This window comes from Nannobrachium achirus, assembly GCF_963921795.1.
Source record: "Nannobrachium achirus genome assembly, chromosome: 12".
Lineage (NCBI taxonomy): Eukaryota > Metazoa > Chordata > Actinopteri > Myctophiformes > Myctophidae > Nannobrachium > Nannobrachium achirus.
This window is the reverse complement of record NC_137832.1, coordinates 43,929,450-43,950,272: the sequence shown is the minus strand read 5'-3', so window position 1 is coordinate 43,950,272 and position 20,823 is coordinate 43,929,450. Positions and strand designations below refer to the sequence as shown.

The following is a 20,823-nucleotide window of genomic DNA, read 5'->3' as shown; positions in this document are numbered from 1 at the left end:
TACGTGTGACTGAGGCCCCTTCTTCTGTATCTCTGTAGAAGAGGTTTCAAAGCTTCATCCGATGTGAGATGCATCCACTTAGTCGATGGACGTTTAACTTTAAACAACAGGTAAGCAGGTTCTTGAAACAGATTCAGAGTCACATGGTTTCACTCTGTCTGTCTGTGTTCAACCTGTAAACAGGCCTGTATTGGTTGTGTTTCGTGTGATACGTATGGGGTACGTTCATCCCATACAACATCCCACACTCCCTTAATAATCTAGATGTCATGGTGTGCCCTCTTTTTGCCGTTTATCCAGTCAATGTAGCGGGTGACTCGGGTATACACCCCTGGCTTGCCCTTCTTGCCACAGCCGTCACCCCAGCTGATCACACCCATCAGAGTCATCTTGCCATCCTTTGGACAGACAAGAGGACCGCCGGAGTCCCCCTGCAAACGATCAGTGAGAGAGAAAGACACAGTTAGAACTTCATTTGTACAAGCAAACAAACCTTGCCTGTTAAATATGAGTTCTGGTCCTCACCTTGCAGGCATCATCCTTCTCCCGGGTGTCCCCTGCACACAGCATGTTGGGGGTAACGGGGCGTCCAGACAACACCTCTGGGATACAACGCTCCTGGGGCCACAGGCGAACAAAACCTCTCTTAATGCGCTCTGAGTACTCTGCTGAGACTGTGTGGAGAGAGCCAATGTTCAGATGTTATTATCCGATTTGGTTTCACTAAATGTATGCTGTTTAGATGTCGTTTTTAGTGCCACATGTAAAGTACATGAATCTACATTTCATGTATGAAACTTGATTATGATTAATAGTTGAGCTGCCTTGAAGTGGCCAGTGCAAAACAAGTCAATCTGTCTGCAAATGTGTCCACCAGAGGGTGCTGCAAATGCCACATGTGTTTCTCTTAGTAGTATTATATCAAATGTTCATAGCCAACCTTCCACCAGTACAAGACATACAACCAGTAAGACTCCCTAATCGGGAGATAAGCGACCGTTGGTCGCTTATCTCCACAAATATCACAACCTCCACCTCTCACGGCATACGGGTAGCCATAGTTACACCTGGAATGTTGAATCTCCATATATGGAGATAACCTACGCATCACACAAAGTCTGACCTCACCAGCCCATACTTGGGCATGGACGACTTATATCTCCATATACGGAGATGGCCATATATGGAGATACGATGACATCACAGAGTCCACAGCTGATGATGTGGCGTGATGTCATACAATACACAAACAAGCCCTATATAAAGGGGCAATTCTCACCAGGGAAGAGAGCATTGCCTGGAATGTTGAATCTCCATATATGGAGATAACCTACGCATCACACAAAGTCTGACCTCACCAGCCCATACTTGGGCATGGACGACTTATATCTCCATATACGGAGATGGCCATATATGGAGATACGATGACATCACAGAGTCCACAGCTGATGATGTGGCGTGATGTCATACAATAAACAAACAAGCCCTATATACTGATGCGATACGATGACATCACAGAGTCCACAGCTGATGATGTGGCGTGATGTCATACAATAAACAAACAAGCCCTATATACTGATGCGGAGATATGAGCAGGGCAAAGGTGTGACGTGTGACGTGTGACCGACCGACGGACGGACGGCTGGTGGAGGTTTTCATAGTAAACTGCTCCCTGACGGTCGCAATAACTAAAGTTAGAGATAATGCTAGTAAGACGCCTTTGGCCGTCTGTCCAGTGATGTATATCGGACCAGTTACCCATATATCAAGATCAATGTATAGTATGGAGATATGCTGTGAGACCCCAAACATGCTTACTCAGTTATTCGTATGTGAAAATCTTATGACGTCTATCACATCTGACATCATACATACAATCCATTTTATGCCCATCCATAGAGATCCCTGTCTGAACCAGCCACACAAATATGGGCTGTCTTCCTCCATATATGGGCATTCCTGTTAGATATGGGCTTAATATTGATGACATCAGGGATCTCCATATATGGGCATAAAATAAAAGGGATTCTGTTAGAGTGGTTCCCAACTTCCCGTGACATCACAACATACAATACATTTTATGCCCATACATACAGATCCCTGTTTGAACCAGCCACACCACTGTGATGTCACCTGTTTATGCCTATATATGGAGATCCCTGCTCTGAGTATCTGACATCACTGTGATGTCACCTGTGATGTCACAGTGATGTGTCAGGGGAACCACAGTATCTGGCGTTATCCCTGCTCTGAGCCTGTGATGTCACAGTGATGTGTCAGGGGAACCACTGTCAGGCGTGACTGACAGAGTTACGGACAAGATATGCCGGTTTCTATAGTTAACTGCTACGGTCGCAATAATAGCTGATGTGGACTGCATGGTAGCCATACAGCTCAACATTTAAATGACAAAATGCTTGTAAAATACAGGACAAAAGTTCCAAAGGTTTATGAAAAAAATAAAAAATAAAAATCTAATATCATATGGTTCCGTATGCCACATCGTCAGACATAAAAAAGACAATAATGCAATTTTTAAAATAGAAAATGTTTCCATACACTCTGCAGCTTTCCCATATCCAGATATCTCGCACTCGGTCCAATCGGGCAGCACAAGCCCTGCTTCAGGTAGGCATGCAGGCAAAACCTCTGGAGAGTTCACTGCACACAGGCCAATGTCACTCTTCAACTTCAGAAGGGCTAAAAAGGGAAAAGGAAGCAGAAGTGGAACCAATTAAAGAAGAAGGGCAACCCATTAAGGGAGAAGTGAATCCATTAACAACAGAGAAGGGAAACACATTTGGGAGAATGTGGAATAAGGTCGAAATGATTGATAGAAGATTTGACAAATTAAAGCATTTACACTGGTAAACTGGTTTGTGCTTTTGGTGCAAAATATAGGTTGAGTGTTTTACTCACCAATGTCATTATCAAAGGTGTCTGGATCGAAATTCTCATGAACCCAGAACTTCTCAACTTCAAAAATCTGCTCGCTGCTTGAGTTCTGCTTGCGGAATGTTCTGCCCAGAACGACCTGCAGTTGTGATGCTTCATTCCTGAAATAAACATGGAATACATTTGTGTATGATTAGTGGGAAACATGTTAACTCCTATGTGTGAATGTCTTGATGATTGTGTGTGCGCTACCTACTTCTCCTCAAAGCAGTGGGCGGCAGTTAAGACCCAGCATGAGTCAATGAGGATTCCACCACACAGCAGGAAGTGCTCCTTGTACCGGGGCCGGTAAACATTGATGGCCGCCTGCCATGGCTGTTCGGTGATGTCACTCTCCTGGCCTCCAAACATACGGAAGGCGGGGCGACTCAGAGAGTTGTCTAAACGCTGGCCACATGTTGCTGCAGAGGTTGTAGTGTGGTGGTTAGATCATAAGAGACCAGACTGGAGTGGACATCTTTACTGTGTGTATGACAGGGGGTCCCTGAAGGGGTCCCCAGCATTATGAGGAACAAATGCATCAACGCTCTTTTATACTTTGGCTATTGAAAAATACCCTATTTACAAGCTCACAACGCGACGCATTGCGATCCGTTGTGAACTTGTAGAACAGCTAAAGTCAAACAATTCTGAAAATCGGTTAAATCTCTTATGGCGTCCCTGTCACAGAACCTTTTCACATGGCGGTCAGTGACCAAATACATTTTGTTGTTCTTGAGATGAAAATGTTAGAGAACCACACGGTGTATGACATTGCCAATCAGTGGCTTGATAGAACTAACAAACATGAATAGGAAATCATGGAAAAACTAACATGCACTAATGGTTAATTAATGATTGTGTACTACCTCTATTATTATTGTTAGTGGTGGGGCCTCGGGGGCCCAGGGGGCCCAGTGGGCCTCGGGGGCCCAGAGTGGTAATGATGATTGGACGCCTTGCTGAAAAAGAAAGTTTTTTTTTAATCATTCCACATCTGACATCATTTATCGTAACACAGTTAGTTCATACAGTATGATCATTCTAGGTATTTTCTATGTTAGTAAATAGATTGTTCTCTATTGCCTTCATATCCTTACGATATTTTGGTGACATTTGCATACTGTTTTGGCAACATTATTCTTTATTGAAAGTCATGCCAATACATTGTCATTGAATTGAATTCAGCACAAATACTCACAGCATTTCTTGATGTTGCACTGCTCCCAGTTCAGCCTCATGTTCTTGTAGACGTAACACCATGGACTCGCGTCACCATCTGGGTTCCTGTGGGATGAAGAAATGGGAGTGGGGATTAAGTTTGTTGTTTAGGTTGTGTGTTTAGGAGTGATACCGGTACATTAAAAGCAAAATGTATAGGTGTGCGTGTGTGTGTGTGTGTGCGTGTGCATGTGCGTGTGTCTGTGTCTGTGTGCGTGAGAGAGATACAGTAATGTGTGTGTGTGAGTGAGTGAGTGAGAGAGTGAGCAAGTCAGTATACATATTTATTAATTCTATTAATAATTTATTCATGTTGTACATGAAGCTTATTCAGGTACACAAACATGGAATGACTACTTTCCATCGTCAACGTAGGATCGTTTGTCTTGCCTACTTCCTTAAATGTTGTAAAAATCACACCCGTGTGAAGTGGAGCTGTGTGTGTGTGTGTGTGTGTGTGTGTGTGTGTGTGTGTGTGTGTGTGTGTGTGTGTGTGTGTGTGTATCATGTGTACCGATTTTTGTGACATTTGAAGAAAATATGTAGGAAAAGGAGCAAAAAGTGTGTTTTGGAGAAAATTCAAGATGGCGGAAAATCTATCATGGCGCAAATGGGCGTGGCCTATATGGGGAGATGCGTCATGACCCAAGGAATCCAGGGAAAAAATATTTTTAATTGTCCGACCTACGGTTCAAGAGTTACAGGCCAAAACGTAAAGTGGGGTGTTATGGCGCCACCATGCGGCCAAATGACACAATTATTTTTTATTTAATCCTTGAAATCATTATGAACCTCCTCTCCAAGTCTTGAAACTCTAGCCCCTATGGTTTGCGAGAGACAAATAATTGAATGTGAGTTTTTGCAATTCCCATTATAAGTCAATGGGGAAAATTAATTCACTAATAAATTAATATCAATTAAACTATAGAACCTTTCTCTTAGAAAAGTAATAGCCCACGATTCCCGAGTAAGCCGGTCGATTTGACATATGGCGCGAGTGTGTGGTGGCAAAACTGTGGGACTAGTGGCGTGCCGAAGTTTAGGAAGTTCAGGCTACATACACACAGACAGACACACACACAGACACAGACACACACACAGACCCACACGGCCACGTATAGGGAGCCTGTGCTTCACACAGCTCCAAAAACAGACTTAAGATTAATTATTTAAAATTAAGAAGACATTTTTGGAGCTGTGTGAAGCACAGGCTCCCTATACGTGGCCGTGTGGGTCTGTCTGTGTGTCTGTCTGTCTGTCTGTCTGTGTGTGTGTGTGTCTGTATGTAGCCTGAACTTCCTAAACTTCGGCACGCCACTAGTCCCACAGTTTTGCCACCACACACTCGCGCCATATGTCAAATCGACCGGCTTACTCGGGAATCGTGGGCTATTACTTTTCTAAGAGAAAGGTTCTATAGTTTAATTGATATTAATTTATTAGTGAATTAATTTTCCCCATTGACTTATAATGGGAATCGCAAAAACTCACATTCAATTATTTGTCTCTCGCAAACCATAGGGGCTAGAGTTTCAAGACTTGGAGAGGAGGTTCATAATGATTTCAAGGATTAAATAAAAAATAATTGTGTCATTTGGCCGCATGGTGGCGCCATAACACCCCACTTTACGTTTTGGCCTGTAACTCTTGAACCGTAGGTCGGAAAATTAAAAATATTTTTTCCCTGGATTCCTTGGGTCATGACGCATCTCCCCATATAGGCCACGCCCATTTGCGCCATGATAGATTTTCCGCCATCTTGAATTTTCTCCAAAACACACTTTTTGCTCCTTTTCCTACATATTTTCTTCAAATGTCACAAAAATCGGTACACATGATCCACACACACACACACACACACACACACACACACACACACACACACACACACACACACACACACACACACACACACACACAGCTCCACTTCACACGGGTGTGATTTTAATAGAGGGTATGTGCATGCATAAAGTGAATGGCAAAAATCAAGTGGCAAAGCGAGTGGCGAAGAGAGTTTAACGTCATTTAATACAATCAGATAGGACTTTTCTTTTTGGATGTATGGGCTGTCAAGGCCAGATAGTAGTTTTTTGCCTCTCAGTAGGCGTTCCCGCATAACTTCCAGGTATGATGATGATGTCACGCGCATACCCTCTATAATAAAATATTAAAAAGCACATAATCTCACTTTTGTAAACAAAACTAGACCAGGTCAACCTGGTTGTGCCAGACCCCCTGTCTGTCATCATCATTTATGACATCATGCCTTTTGTAGGCATGTCATCATCATGTCATCATCATATATACCCTTTATATAGAAAAGGGACAGACCGACATTTGCTTATGTAGGCCTACCCATTTCATGGGTCTGGCAAATATAAAAGCAAAGACCAAATAGAAAGAGAGAAATAGAAAAGGAAATAGAGAATGAAAGGTAGAAGGAGATACTGTAAGTGAGAGAGGGGGGGCTCTATCATTCAGTGAGTGGGGAACATTTTCTATTTATATGACATGTGCGATTGTGTGTTTACCTGCAAAAGCTATGACTGCCCAGCCCCACGTCCAGGGCGTTAGGTCTCCATGCGTTGTAGAAGTTGTTGCGTCTGATGAGAGGGGAGTCCCAGGGAAGACAGCGAGTGCCGGTCCTGGTGACAGCTGTGGTGCCTCTGTAGGACTGGCCAGAGCCCTGCATGCACTCTTGGTTCTTATCTGCACCGAAACACGCACAGAAAGATAGAGGGTACGTCACATGACAGAGGGAGATGTCTATGCAATGCATTTTACTGTCAGACGCAATAAGGCAGCGTAAGGGGGACTGTGTTTAAAAAGAAAAACACAAAGTGTGTAATTGTGTATTATCACTACCTTCTGGACACTTAGGCAAGGTACAGAACTGCCAGTCGACCTGAGTGTTTTTGTAGACGTAGCACCAAGGAGTAGTGTCATTGTCTGGGTTTCTGAAAGTAAAGAGGAAACAAGGTTGATAGAGAGAAGAAGCCATAATTTGTCCTTCATCAGGAAAATCTCTAGCTACCGGTATATGTTGTATCAAAGGCTAGCTGACAGGTTGGCACTGCATACCGGCAGAAGTTGTGATTGGCCAGTCCTAGGCTGCTTGAGTCAGGTCGCTTGGCTGTAAACTTCCTCCCCCTCAGAGATGTAGAGTTCCAGTTGATGCACTCCGCTCCTGTGTGGCTGATACTCCATGTGCCCCGGTAGCCTCCACCACGGCCTGCAACGCACTTCTCATTGGTGTCTATGGGGAAAGACACAAGTTATAGTTGAGTTCATAAAGTAGACATTGGATAATTGAGATATGGCACTGGACAGGATGATAAATGTCATTGTAGATTGCAAAGATTTTTTAGATTAAGTCAACATTTGAGTCACTGAAAACTATGTTAAAAGGAATCAGACTTAAATGTATTTTCATTTGTTGTGACTTTTTCTTTTTCTCTTAGTTGCACAATAGCTTGAGCAATTTGTGGTTTTAAGCAATGACCTAACAGACTATGATGATCATAAATGATATTGGATAATCTGGGTCTGGCATCTCCAAAGTCATTATTCTTTATTGTAAATAATTTGGCCATGTGGACAGATTTTCACTTCTTGTGTCGCTGAGAGGGTGGAGTGACCGACAAGGAGCCCACAGAAACAAAAACTCTCATATGCCAACAATTCATTTTCTTTCCATAGTTTATTATCCTTTCTCTTTTCCATCCAGACCACAAGTCCATGATGCCTATGAGTCACAAAACAAGTCTGTTAGCCCTAACTATAGCCGCTAACAAGGTCATGGAAGGGAAATTCTAATTAGGGTCGTGTCACACTTAACCGTACTATGGAGATGGATGATGTCAGGATTGAGTCAAAATTAGACACAGAGAAACGTGGGCCATAGTTTATATCAAGAGGAAGAGCCGTATAGGGCAGGATATTGCACAGCAAACCAGATGTGCAACAACAAACATTACGATCAGAATCACTTTACATAATTGCCAGGTTTCCACTTACATCTTTTTACAAGTCTTACATTATTCACTCACACAGAGTTCAATATGCATGACAATTTTAGCTAAACACAGGTCAAAATTTCAGAAAACAATCAAGCACTGTAATATGCTTATTGAATACTTACTGATCTCACACTGAGTCCCAGTGAAGCCTGGGGGACACTGGCATACGTAGTCTGCAGAGTACTCTGCCTTCTTACACGTTCCTCCATTATAGCACATTGAAACTTCACAATCTGTGGGAGACACACAGTGAGGCATTGATTTACTTTCTGGGTATGATTTCATTCCTAGTTTATTATAATAATATAGATGTTCTCTAATATACCACCAAGAGTTTTAGAAAGTCTCCATTAATTTGACCTTCAAGACATCATGTCATGTAAGGTTAATTAAAGTTTTTTTTAGTTGTTATAAAACTGCAGCAACATTGCCAATCCGCAATTGTCTTTATTGTTGAATAATTCCTTAAAGTCACATAACACCCTAATCACTGCTGGCGTTCTGGGATTACAGGCGGTTCAGTCTGGCAGACTGAAATGTGGTTGTAATTTGTCAGAAGGAGGGGTCTGTAATGCCTCATAGAGTTAGTCAATAGGGGTGAATGCGTATGAGCTGCTCTGAGGAGAGGACAGTCCCAGACTAAACTACGCCCACTCCCTTCTTATTCTGACATCCTAACAGCAGAATATTTTGAAGACAAACGTGGAAGAAAATCCACCATATTTTCGGTCGGGTGACAGAGAAATCCACAGACAGACAGACAGACAGACAGACAGACAGACAGACAGACAGACAGACAGACAGACAAATTGACAGTCTAAGGTCTAATTTATTACTTTTGTATGACTGCGTCCCTTGCCATATGAGGCTTGTAGTCTTGTATGCCAACATGTCTTGCGAGATACTACAAATTAAGCCATGACTGCCAGACAGATAGACAAACAACAAACAAACAGATATAGTAGACAGACAAACATGTATAAAAGAGTAAGTACTACAGTATCAAACACAGACAGAAAAATCAAAAGTTCTGTTCATTTGGAATGGAGACCACACCACACACAAATGAAAACAGTTAAAAGACAAATGGAACAGCTCATCAGGTCAGCTGCTTGGTGTGCATGAGTGAGTGTGTGCATGTGTGTGTGTGTGTGTGTGTGTGTGTGTGTGTGTGTGTGTGTGTGTGTGTGTGTGTGTGTGTGTGTGTGTGTGTGTGTGTGTGTGTGTGTGTGTGTGTCTGTGTGTGTCTGTGTGTGTCTGTGTCCACTCACTGATAACAGGCACAAAATGACAGCGTTCTCTCCCCCGCTTTTCACAGAAGCAGTACTCCACACGCTGTCCCTTCCATCTCAGCCATGTGTCCCCATAACTACGCAAGGCTGAGGTCTGACTATCCTCACAATATGCTACAGGTACACAAATATCACAAAAGGGACAAAGACAGATGGACAAATAAACACATTTAAACTACAGTCAATCAAATCAAAAACACAAACACGGAAAGGCAATCATTATCACATGTAAAAGAAGGAACATGCAAAAAAAGCGTTGAGGGGCAACAAGAGAGTGATGACAACTATAAGACACATGACAGACAACAGAGACAATCTAATAATGGTGATGGTGGTGGTGTTAATGAAGACAAAAAAAAGTGATGGAGCTCACAAGCGGTGTCAAAAGAGGGTGAGGGTGACTTGTGGACACGTATAATCACAAGGGTCCGTCTGGGCGGCTGCAGCACTATCTCACCTCTGAAAAAGCGTGTTCCTCTCTTAGCACGTTTGAGCTCGACCTGGAAGGAAAGGCAGACCTTTAAGACAAAGCCATGTGAGTGTAAAAATACCAGTGGTTCTCAAACTTTTCAGGCCACGACCCCCCACATAATAATATTTTTACTGGGGACCCCCCCACCCTGACGAGTATTAAGAGTTGAGGCATTACATTTTGTATAACACAGTTCTATTGTGAAAACAGCAGATCCACATGCTCACAACGCCTCGCAAATTTCTGCCTCTAATATTTGACAATTTGGCCAATGTTACATTTTTCATTTTATAGGTATTAAAAGTCCTTTAATTGTCACTTTAGAAATGTGCAGATACCCTCTATACACTTAAACTTTATATTGGTTTGTTTACTGTTGCGTGAGAAAACAACGTTGCACTTTAAGTTAATCATCTGGGGACCCCCCAAAATTATTTGGGGACCCCGACCCACAGTTTGAGAACCACTGTCAAATACTGCTGATGTTCTCTGTGTGTGTGTGTGTGTGTGTGTGTGTGTGTGTGTGTGTGTGTGTCTGTGCAAGTTGCAGGTGAGCAGGCTCAGTTGGGTGGGTGTAGTACTTACATTGTCTGCTAGGCAGCAGCAGAGAGCAGAGAGCAATATCAAAAGAACCAATGTTTGGGCCATGAGGACCTTTATCTGCATGGAATGAAATAAAACACACAAGTGACAATGAAGTAAAAGTTCCAAGTTATTTTCTTCTTTGTATAAGCACTTTAACAACAATAATACAATCCAAGAGGAGATTTCCTGGAGGTTTTTCCACCAGTGGAAATGTTCTATTGTGAATCTGTCATCCATACAAAGGACATAAGCTACTGTACAAGGAAAAGACCAACAGGGGACACCAATGCTACACTCTTTCACTTCCTTCCTGAATCCCACCTTAGCCTAACTCATCCCTTGAGCAAGAGGAACCACGAGGGAGGAAAGGGTGGATATTCTGGATAATATGTAGCACTAGTGGGAAACAGAGTCATTTCAAGTTCACTGAAGTTGCGTTGATTTCCTTTTCCTGAAGCAGCAGATAAGGAGCCATAATAGCCACTGGATTGGATCGTTCATACGAGTACATTTGTGTTTATGTTTGGAGGATGTTTAAAGATGCCAAACAAAGGACCCCTCATGCAGTGATGCACACACAGGTTACAGGCTGAGACAAATGGGTTAGCAGCTGTCTATCTATAGCACTTTTTAATAAACAATGGAAAAATACACTGATATTATGATCATTTGTGCAGTGGATGGAGTTGCACTGCCCCTGAATGATATATCTAGACTCTTTATCATATTTACAGTGTCTCTTTACCACAGGGACTAACAGTGAGGAGACTTTCTTAAAAATGTAACACTGACCACCGTAATGAAGGCCAAGCCATAACACAAAAAGGATTCTAGACAACTGAACAGAAACCGCAGCAGACATAACGTTTCTGCAAAATCTTGCTACAGTATGCAACAGATGTGAATGGATAAAATGACTCAATAAAAGGAGAGAGGGAAAATCTAGGGAAAGCCCAGGGCGAAAAAATTACAATTGTATTCCTCTTTTCGGTCAAAAAGGACATTTTTGACTGAAAAGACTGACTGCTCTACTCTGTCTGCCAGAGTCTGGACACGGACCCGTTTGTGGAGATGAGAAACGTGGAAGATAAGCCCCGTTCCCTCCTCACTCAAGTGTGAGTAACCGTGAGTCATAAACTGAGGTTTGAGTGGGGTGGGGGGGGGGGGCTAATGGAAAAGGAAGGAAAAAGGAAGAAAGACTAGAAGAGAAAATGGGAAAGAGTTAAAGAAAGCAGAACACAAAAGAACTGACTAAAAGGCTGTGAATGGCCTCAGTAGAGCCAGAAGAGGACTAAGTCGCATGCAAACCTGCCTGAGACCTTTTTTGATAACAGACACCCAACACACAATAATTGCCAATTTGCCATACATACATGAGGTATGTTTGCTGCAACTATAAGCTTGTGTTGTTAGACACCTTTTTACACACTGCTGCTACTCCATTGACTCACTCCCCTGTGGGTGACTGAGCCGACAGAAAACACTCTAGTGTTTTGATATATCAGTGAGGTAAAAAAGAAAACTGCTTTGTTGGCAGACGTTGGCACGCACACACACACACCCACACACCCACACACCCACACACACACACACACACACACACACACACACACACACACACACACACACACACACACATGTACACACATGTACACACATGCAGAGCTCAGGAACGCAGAGGTCGTCTACTCTCCCTGGCAACAAAGCTACACAGTTCACTATGTTCATTGTTCCAGGAACAAGGCCCTCCCCGGGCCTTATAGGATTTCACCATTAAAACACACGCACATGCCACACGCACTCACCGTAATGAACACAGACGTCTGGGAAACTGGCCCTCGGACAGGCAGACGAACGATCTGTCACTCGCTGTATGTTGTTTTGACCCCCTAACTGAACCTCACAGGCAGCTGATCGATAACAGCCGCCGTTCTGTTTCGTTTCCTTTTTTGTTTCCTTTGTGCAGCTGTTGAGCTGTGTCCCGTCGCCCCTCTCTCCTCCCCTGTCAGCTGAAAACATGTGTTTCCTGCTGCTGTACTGTCAGTTTTATGTCCAGTGCCCTTGACGTTGACGAACATATATATATATATGGCCATGCACTCGCGTGCGCGCGCTCAAACACATCAGACATTAACATGTGTTTATCCCACCCATTCTAAGGTCTGTGGTATCCGTCACGCAGGGGCCCTTTCTGGGGCGCCACCATGACCACCACAGGATTATCAGCAGCTTTTTGACAGCCCCACCATCCAGTTTGCCTCAATTTTAGCTGCATTTGTGGTCTGTCTTACAAGATAGACACAGGAATTTATATTACATAAACTAACGTACATACAGGCGGGGGGGAAAGACGTCGGCATGGTACAAAGGGGATTTCTTGTGCACTCAGCTGTTTTATACAACATAGAGTTTAACTAATTTCCTACAGGGCATTAGGGCCGTCTGTCCCACCCAGTGGTGTCTTTTTGACTGTGTTCTGTCTGAACGTGTGTCAGTGGCTCCCTGTGGAGGAACTGAATTGCAGAGGGTTTCTTTCTTAGTAGGTCAAACATGACAGAAACACAAAAACAACAGCAATGCCTATGTCTAGAACAAGACTGTGAGTCAGCATCAACGTTGTGGCTTCAATTTAAAACACATTTGTGGAGAATAATGTCAATAGACAGATATACAAACACTTGCATGTGCACACAATATGTCTGTGCGCATACACACACACACACACACACACACACACACACACACACACACACACACACACACACACACACACACACACACACACACACACACACACACACACACACACACACTTTCCACTTTCTCCACATTTTATCTTTGAACCGTAGTAATGGGTAACTCCCTAACATTATTCACTTCCAGTGTTGTTGTGCAGCTGCACATAATTAATGGAATTGGCTTTGAGTGTGATGATGAGTTCAACAGAACATTACCAAGAATGTGCGATGGTGATGCTGTGCTGAGTTTGTATAGGTTGGTAGTGAGACATTCTTCTCGCTTCCAGTAACATGGTCAGAATGTCAAGTCAGGGTTTATGGGGTGATCAGAGAAAAGAATTCCAAAACTGTTACACGATTAAGTTAATGTTTTAGAATTTTGAAGTCCAGGGTTGTCCATTGCCATGAATTGGCTGAATTTGCACACCCCATGGGGTCAATAGCAATATGGCTGCGGCTTATCCAAGTTGAGTTGTCCTTCAAATATCTGTCCGCTTTCTATCCTGTCTCTCTTCACTTCCCTGCTGGAGTCAACTGATGTTCCCTTTGATGTTTGTGTGCATTGACTCACTCTCTCACTGTCACAAGTGAGTGTGCAGTCAGTAGAAGGAACTGGCACAAGAGACATTTTAAGCCTGTTCAGTTTAGTATTCTCTTGATCCTAATTGATTTGGACTTCATTCAAACAGCTTTTTGACCACAAAGTTTCAATAAACAAATACGAATAAACATTCAGTATTCCATACATAGCAATTGTGAACATAACATTATTCGCTAACCTGAAACCCATGATGCTGTTATGAATTAGTTTGACTTATTGAGAACAGAATACTGCTTCTCCCCTGACTTTTAATTACCTCTACCAATGAAAGGCTTATCGCTTGAAGCCTGTATGACAAAGTAGAAAAACACGAAACATGCAGGTAATATATTTAGTTATGAAATATAACCTCAGTAGGTATGGTAAGGAGCTTGTCAGACTTTATACTGTGAGCTTTCCATAATCCCCAATTGCAGAGCCCCTCAGAACAGAGAGCTGCATTGTAGCTCTTTGATTGTCATTCTACGCCTGCACCCTTCATTAGGAACACTGAGAGCAGCTATAGAACAAACCCAAGACTCAGAGACAGGACCACAAGAGGGGTGTGGAAGGGGCAGGTGATGACATCAGGCACAAATAGCAGAAACTAGAGGAGCAAACGGAACAGGGAGGACAGAGCAGGGAGAAGAATGATGCTTAATGTATGCTCCGTCGTACTGTTGAATCATCCCATCTCACAGAAAGACAGGGAGGTTAGCGGGAAGGTACATGGAATGCCTTGGCATCCAACAGAAGGTCATACAATAGTTGCCTTGTTCAGTCATATACAGTTGATAAGAGCGGATGAGGAAGAAAAGTTATTCAGAGGCTCTTGTGAACAGCAGCCATTCTTAAAAACTCCAGCATGTCACCAAATAGTCACTCATTGTCAAGAAATCTGACTCCATCACTCTCTCATCTTTCACACACAGAAAGCGTATGCTGTACACTGCAAGCTTCTGTTCGATCTACACTGCTCTGACCATAGGCTGAGTGGCTGTCTGTCGGACTCTGTCCCTAGTAGGCTTGATCCCCTGAGTCACAGATATCAGACTCTGAACCCACCCAAAGCCCTGAGCCAGACTCACAAAGCCCACTGACTGACCGCACCGTAAAGAATGAAGATAATTAATGCTAATTAAACTTCCTCCCTGCTTAGAGCAACCTCAGACGCAGCATCAGTGTTGAGAAACTCACGTCATGAATAGATGCTGTGGAGTGGAATTCCAAGAACATGTGTGGCTAAGACAAGACGTAAGTCTACCCCAGTACGGTACCTCCCTGATAAGTCGGCCAGTGATCCAGTGCAGGGTTATTAGTCATGTTCTGGCACTGGATGGACTGCACGCACACGCATGCACATACACACACACACACACACACACACACACACACACACACACACACACACACACACGCACACACACACACACACACACACACACACACACACACACACACACACACACACACACACACACACGTGTGCACACACACACACACACACACACCCACACACACACACACACACACACACACACACACACACACACACACACACACACACACACAGGCGAGCGCACACATTGATTGACAAGCACAGGTCTGAGGTGTCTTATCAGTTTCTCCCTTTCACACACCCACACATGCAGTGTCAAAGGAGGCTACTCCTTTACTGCAATTATATCAATGTGTTATTTCGTTATCTCCAAAAGGAAAACTATTTTAATAATGAAGCATCCAAAGAATGTTTGGTTATGTTTTGGTTGCTAAGAGTTTTTCTATGATGTCACTCAATGATGGGTCCACTGACTGATGTCTGTGATTGTGATTGTAGGGAAAGGTCTTCTTTTATCATAGATCATGGGTGTTCAAGACAAAGTCAGTGAGTGGATAGTGACAGAGAGCATGCAGAAAACTGGATTATTAATCAGCATGTCCTTATCAGTTCAGATCTCACTTGTAGGCTACTGTAATTTTCTAATAAGGCAACTTTAAATTCCACAAATAGGTATGATCCCTATAGTCATCTAAACGTCTAGATGTTTATTCTAATATAGGTCTATACAAAAAATGTAAAAGCTGAAAGTGTAGCCAAATCATATGTTGTCTGATTTAAGATAGCCTACAAAATTAAAGTAATTGTTATATTAACCAAATAACCATTTGGGTAGCCTAAGCTATAATGAGTGAACGCCGTTTTACATGTGCGTATATAGCCTATACAATTACAAAAAGCTAAAAACATTAGCTAATTGCCCAGCAACCTAAGCCTTAACAACACTAACAAAACTAAAACATGGGCACAACAATGATGATCCGATCCCAGCATCCCACTGATATCCAAATAAGTTCTATAGTTTCCGCTCCGCTATTAAAATTAAGAGGCTATTCTGATATCGACCACAAGCAAAACATGATAGAAGTAGAAACAGGTCTTACCGAACAATGTCGTTCAATTCCCGTTATCCCTCAAGTAGCAAAAGGTTGTGCAGTCTGGACCAGTCAAATTGTCGCTCGGACTATGTTTGCTCCCCTCGTTCACTCCGTTTTTATTCGCCCGCTCCACGCATTCCGTCCGGATGATGATTATGATGATGATGATGATGGTGATGCAGCCCATGGGCGGTGTCAGCTACCCCGGGACTGTCCCAAACCCAGGGCTGTATTAACCATTGGGCCGGTGGGGCCGTTGCCAGGGGCCCTTGGCTCTCAGGGGCCCTTGGGGGAACTGGCCTGCGTGGTCAATGACAATTTGCAAAAATTAAATGTATATTTTAAGCTAAAATCAAATGTGTGGGCCCCTCCTCTGTTGTCTACAGGTGCTTTCTTGGTCCACAGATGATCATCATGGCTTAAAGGTGATACACCATGCATTTAAAAAGTATTTATGTCATATTGTTTATGTCCCAAAAACGTTTTGCAAAAGGTTTGAGGCTAAATTACCTCCTGAATAGAGAGCCTCTCATTTTTGAATGGCTCTCAGAGCATTTTCCAGCTGCAGTACCACCTTTGGCCTGAACTGCGCCCCCCCCCCAAAAAAAAAAAAAATCAAAAAAAAAATTTTTTTTGAAAAAAAAAAAAAAAAAAATTTTTTTTTTTTGGGGGGTGGGGGCCCCTAAAAAAAAATCGGCCAGGGGCCCTCGCGGGGGTTAATCCGTCCATGCCCAAACCAGGTGGATTCCTACAGCCATTACGTCATTGTATCGATGTATTTGATCTATCTATCTATCTATCTATCTATCTATCTATCTATCTATCTATCTATCTATCTATCTATCTATCTATCTATCTATCTATCTATCTAAAATAAAGTATGAAAAAGGATGTCTAGTTAAAAGCACATTGGATCACATTATTCACACAAGTAGGCCTATAAAAGCAACTCATAAAGTGGCTATCACATCTAGAACCCAAACTACACACAGTATATTATCATTATAAATAATAATAACAATAATAACAGCCTAATAATAATATATTTATTTGAACGTGTATTGGTTGCATGCTGCTGAGTATTCAAGGAATACCCGGTAACACTTTACTTTAAGGTACAAAGTAATACACTTAGTTAATGCTTAACTAACACTTTATTCCTGATTAACTAATACATCAGTTAATCATGAATTAATCATGAGAAATCATCAAGTAATGTTGGAATAGCTATTACTTAACTAACTTAATCTATCAGTAGTTAAGACTATGTTAGTTAATAGTTAGTTAACATCAACCATATTATGGATGGTTTGTAGATCAGTTTTTTCTGGTCCAATATGGGAGACCCCTGGAAGTTTTAGACCAACCAGTATCACGGGTCAATGCACTAATCCTACTCGCCTATGAAGCACTCATCCTGGGCATAGAATTGACCAGAAAAAACAGATCTACAAACCATCCATAAGGTTGATGTTAACTAACTATTAACTAACATAGTCTTAACTACTGATAGATTAAGTTAGTTAAGTAATAGCTATTCCAACATTACTTGATGATTTCTCATGATTAATTCATGATTAACTGATGTATTAGTTAATCAGGAATAAAGTGTTATTTAAGCATTAACTAAGTGTATTACTTTGTACCTTATAGTAAAGTGTTACCGAATACCCTTCTGCTATATTGTCAGAATTTATACGCAAGTACTGCACTAGTGCACTAGTTGAGGTAGGCAATACGTTTATTTCACACAGTGTCCATCTGATCTGGGATGACCGCATCAACACATCCTTCCTGGGGAAGGACAAACACACACACACACACACACACGCACACGCACACGCACACGCACGCACACGCACACACACACACACACACACACACACACACACACACACACACACACACACACACACACACACACACACAAACATTCAGCCCCAGAGACTCAGATCCATGAGGAAAAATTGGGATACAGCTTCAATGACTTTCCCTATTCCAGCATGCTTTCAAGCATTTCAGTAAATTCATGATGAAAATCTATAATCTGTTATTACAGTAGCCTATTGTAATGAATACTGTTGGCTAGGGGAATACAAATTCTCCAAATGATTAGGGATAAAAAACACTTTGGATCCTTCAGTTATCCTTTCAGCTTTTTTGAATTTTCATTATCATCTCCATCATCGGTCCAATCTCTGAAGCTTGTTAAACATAATCAACTGCCCAGGAAACAACTCTTCCCAGATATCTTTTTGATGAAACATGAACCTCCGTGATGGAGTTGAAACACTGCATGTACTGTAATCACTGTTAACCACTTGTCTTGAACCCTCTATCTTGCCAATTTTTTAATGTTCCCCCCAAGAATATGGATGCAGGGCAGGGTTCAAGTGGTTAAAGACATTCCCTTTGCTTGAGCAGAAAAAAGGCTGGTGATTCTGCGTAGAGTCTAGTGCACGAGATGCTGAGATTAGGTTACCTTACCATATATGGCAACTGTCTATAAACAAAGTGATGCTTTCTCAAAAATGACCAAATCTGATTGGGCCTTCCTCACACGTAGAAGAGAACTGTGTACGTTATTCAAATGGTCTGTTTGTAAACATAGATTGTGGCATCAGAGGTTCTTTCCAGGACTCATCTTCAGTTTAAGGCGGTGTTTAGGTGATAAAATGACAAACATTGGTACACCAGGGAAAATCTTAAGACATCCTTAAGTTCTGAAATTCAGTAACCTACCAGGCATCACGCAGCGTAAGACATTTAGATAAAATAAACAAATATAAAGGATGAGCGCTATAGTTTTAGAAGGTGTTTAGATGACAAAACTTGGTACACTGGGGAAATTCTGAGGCTTGTTTTCCATAATGACATCCTTCTTCATCAATCCTGAGACTGTAAATTGGGGTCACAGAATATAACCACAATAACTATGAATAATGTATACTAGCCTACATATAGAATAAAATAAAAGTAGTGTTTGCGCTCTTGACTCAATAAGGCTTGCTGAAGCTAAAGCCAGCTAGGTGCGAGAAACCAGTATTTAGGTCCACAAAGACAGAAGAGCCTGCATGGCTCACTATTACAAACCAAAACAAATAATACCAGTGCTGATGATGGTCTGAGGACAGAAATGTCCACTCACTTCACCTGTTCATCAACTTCGTAATTTCTTTCCTCCTCCATGTAATTTAAAAGATTTTTGCATCCTAAATGTTTTTGATTTGTTAGTGCACAAGCCTTGTCTATCTTTTAAAGCCTATAGAGACCATGATAGAGACATATCTCTCTCCATTGTTTTGGATAAAAACAAATGGTGCAATTATATTTTATCTGTTGTTAAATTCCATGAATGAGCTCACTTTCCATAGTGCTGATGCCAAAAGATCTATAGTACATCAAGAAGGTCAGAGCAATATTAACAAATATCCTTTGAGTGATTATGATTATTACAGTAAAATATAGGATAAATAAAAACATATCACATACACATATTTACACAAATAAATACAGTACATTTATTGTTATTGCGACCGTCAGGTCGCAGTTTAGTTGCGACCGTTAGGTCGCAGTTTAGTATCAAAACCTCCACCGGCCGTCCGTCCGTCCGTCCGTCGGTCACACGTCACACGCCACACCTTTGCCCTGCTCATATCTCCGCATCAGTATGACATCACACTCCTGACATCAGTATGACATCACACCGTACACAAATGACCCTTATATAAGACCGGCATTATCTACTTAGTGAGATTTGTCGGTTATCTCCATATATGGAGGGAGAACCAGCTTATGAGCCGATGAGTTGTGTCAGAGTCGAGATCCTGCTTGCATCTAATCTGTCGGTAGATAATGCCGGTCTTATATAAGGGTCATTTGTGTACGGTGTGATGTCATACTGATGTCAGCAGTGTGATGTCATACTGATGTCAGCAGCTATGTCTCTATATATGGAGTTATATGTTGTTCGTGTCCAAATATGGGGCTTGTGAGGTCAGACTTAGTGAGATTCGTCGGTTATCTCCATATATGGAGGGATGTGTTGGTTATCTCCATATCTGGAGATTCAACCTTCAACGATTTTGACATCTTGTTACTAATCTGTCAGTAGATAATGCCGGTCTTATATAAGGGTCATTTGTGTACGGTGTGATGTCATACTGATGTCAGCAGTGTGATGTCATACTGATGCGGAGATATGAGCAGGGCAAAGGTGTGACGTGCACGCAAACGAGTGGGCGCGCTTCCAGAGGATCAACAACAACAAAAAGCAGCAAGAACGCAAAGCCATTGACAAGGCCCTGCAGAAAATGCATGACACGCTGCTGCGCCACACTCAGCACCCCTAAAAACCAGTACTTGGGATTTGTTGATGTAAATGTTCACATAGAGTGTAATAATTGGTAAAACAAACTTTTGGCCTATTTGTGGAGATAATCTCCCGATTAGGGAGTCTTACTGGTATCAAAACCTCCACCGGCCGTCCGTCCGTCCGTCCGTCCGTCGGTCACATGTCACACGTCACACCTTTGCCCTGCTCATA

At 42.3% G+C, this 20,823-nt stretch overlaps 1 protein-coding gene across 1 annotated transcript; it reads right to left on the bottom strand.

The window, feature by feature from the left end:
• Nucleotides 1–20: 20 nt before the first annotated feature.
• Nucleotides 21–16,337, bottom strand: plat (plasminogen activator, tissue). The gene is made up of 15 exons (XM_080739609.1): nt 16,284–16,337; nt 10,524–10,598; nt 9,840–9,966; nt 9,446–9,580; nt 8,297–8,407; nt 7,237–7,411; nt 7,021–7,112; nt 6,687–6,864; nt 4,136–4,221; nt 3,804–3,896; nt 3,152–3,356; nt 2,920–3,056; nt 2,560–2,700; nt 526–674; nt 21–431 (listed from the first exon to the last, which is right to left on the bottom strand). Exons 2-15 carry the CDS (start codon nt 10,584–10,586, stop codon nt 261–263), a joined length of 1,863 nt encoding a protein of 620 aa, XP_080595735.1. The 5' UTR covers nt 10,587–10,598; nt 16,284–16,337; the 3' UTR covers nt 21–260.
• Nucleotides 16,338–20,823: the final 4,486 nt, after the last annotated feature.

Excerpts from the sequence above, each read along its gene's own strand:
- plat (XM_080739609.1), bottom strand. The coding sequence starts at position 10,586 with ATGGCCCAAACATTGGTTCTTTTGATATTGCTCTCTGCTCTCTGCTGC. Across the intron at positions 7,113-7,236 it reads GCCAATCACAACTTCTGCCG|AAACCCAGACAATGACACTA; the intron begins GTATGCAGTGCC and ends CTTTACTTTCAG. Across the intron at positions 675-2,559 it reads ATATGGGAAAGCTGCAGAGT|TCTCAGCAGAGTACTCAGAG; the intron begins GTATGGAAACAT and ends CTCTCCACACAG.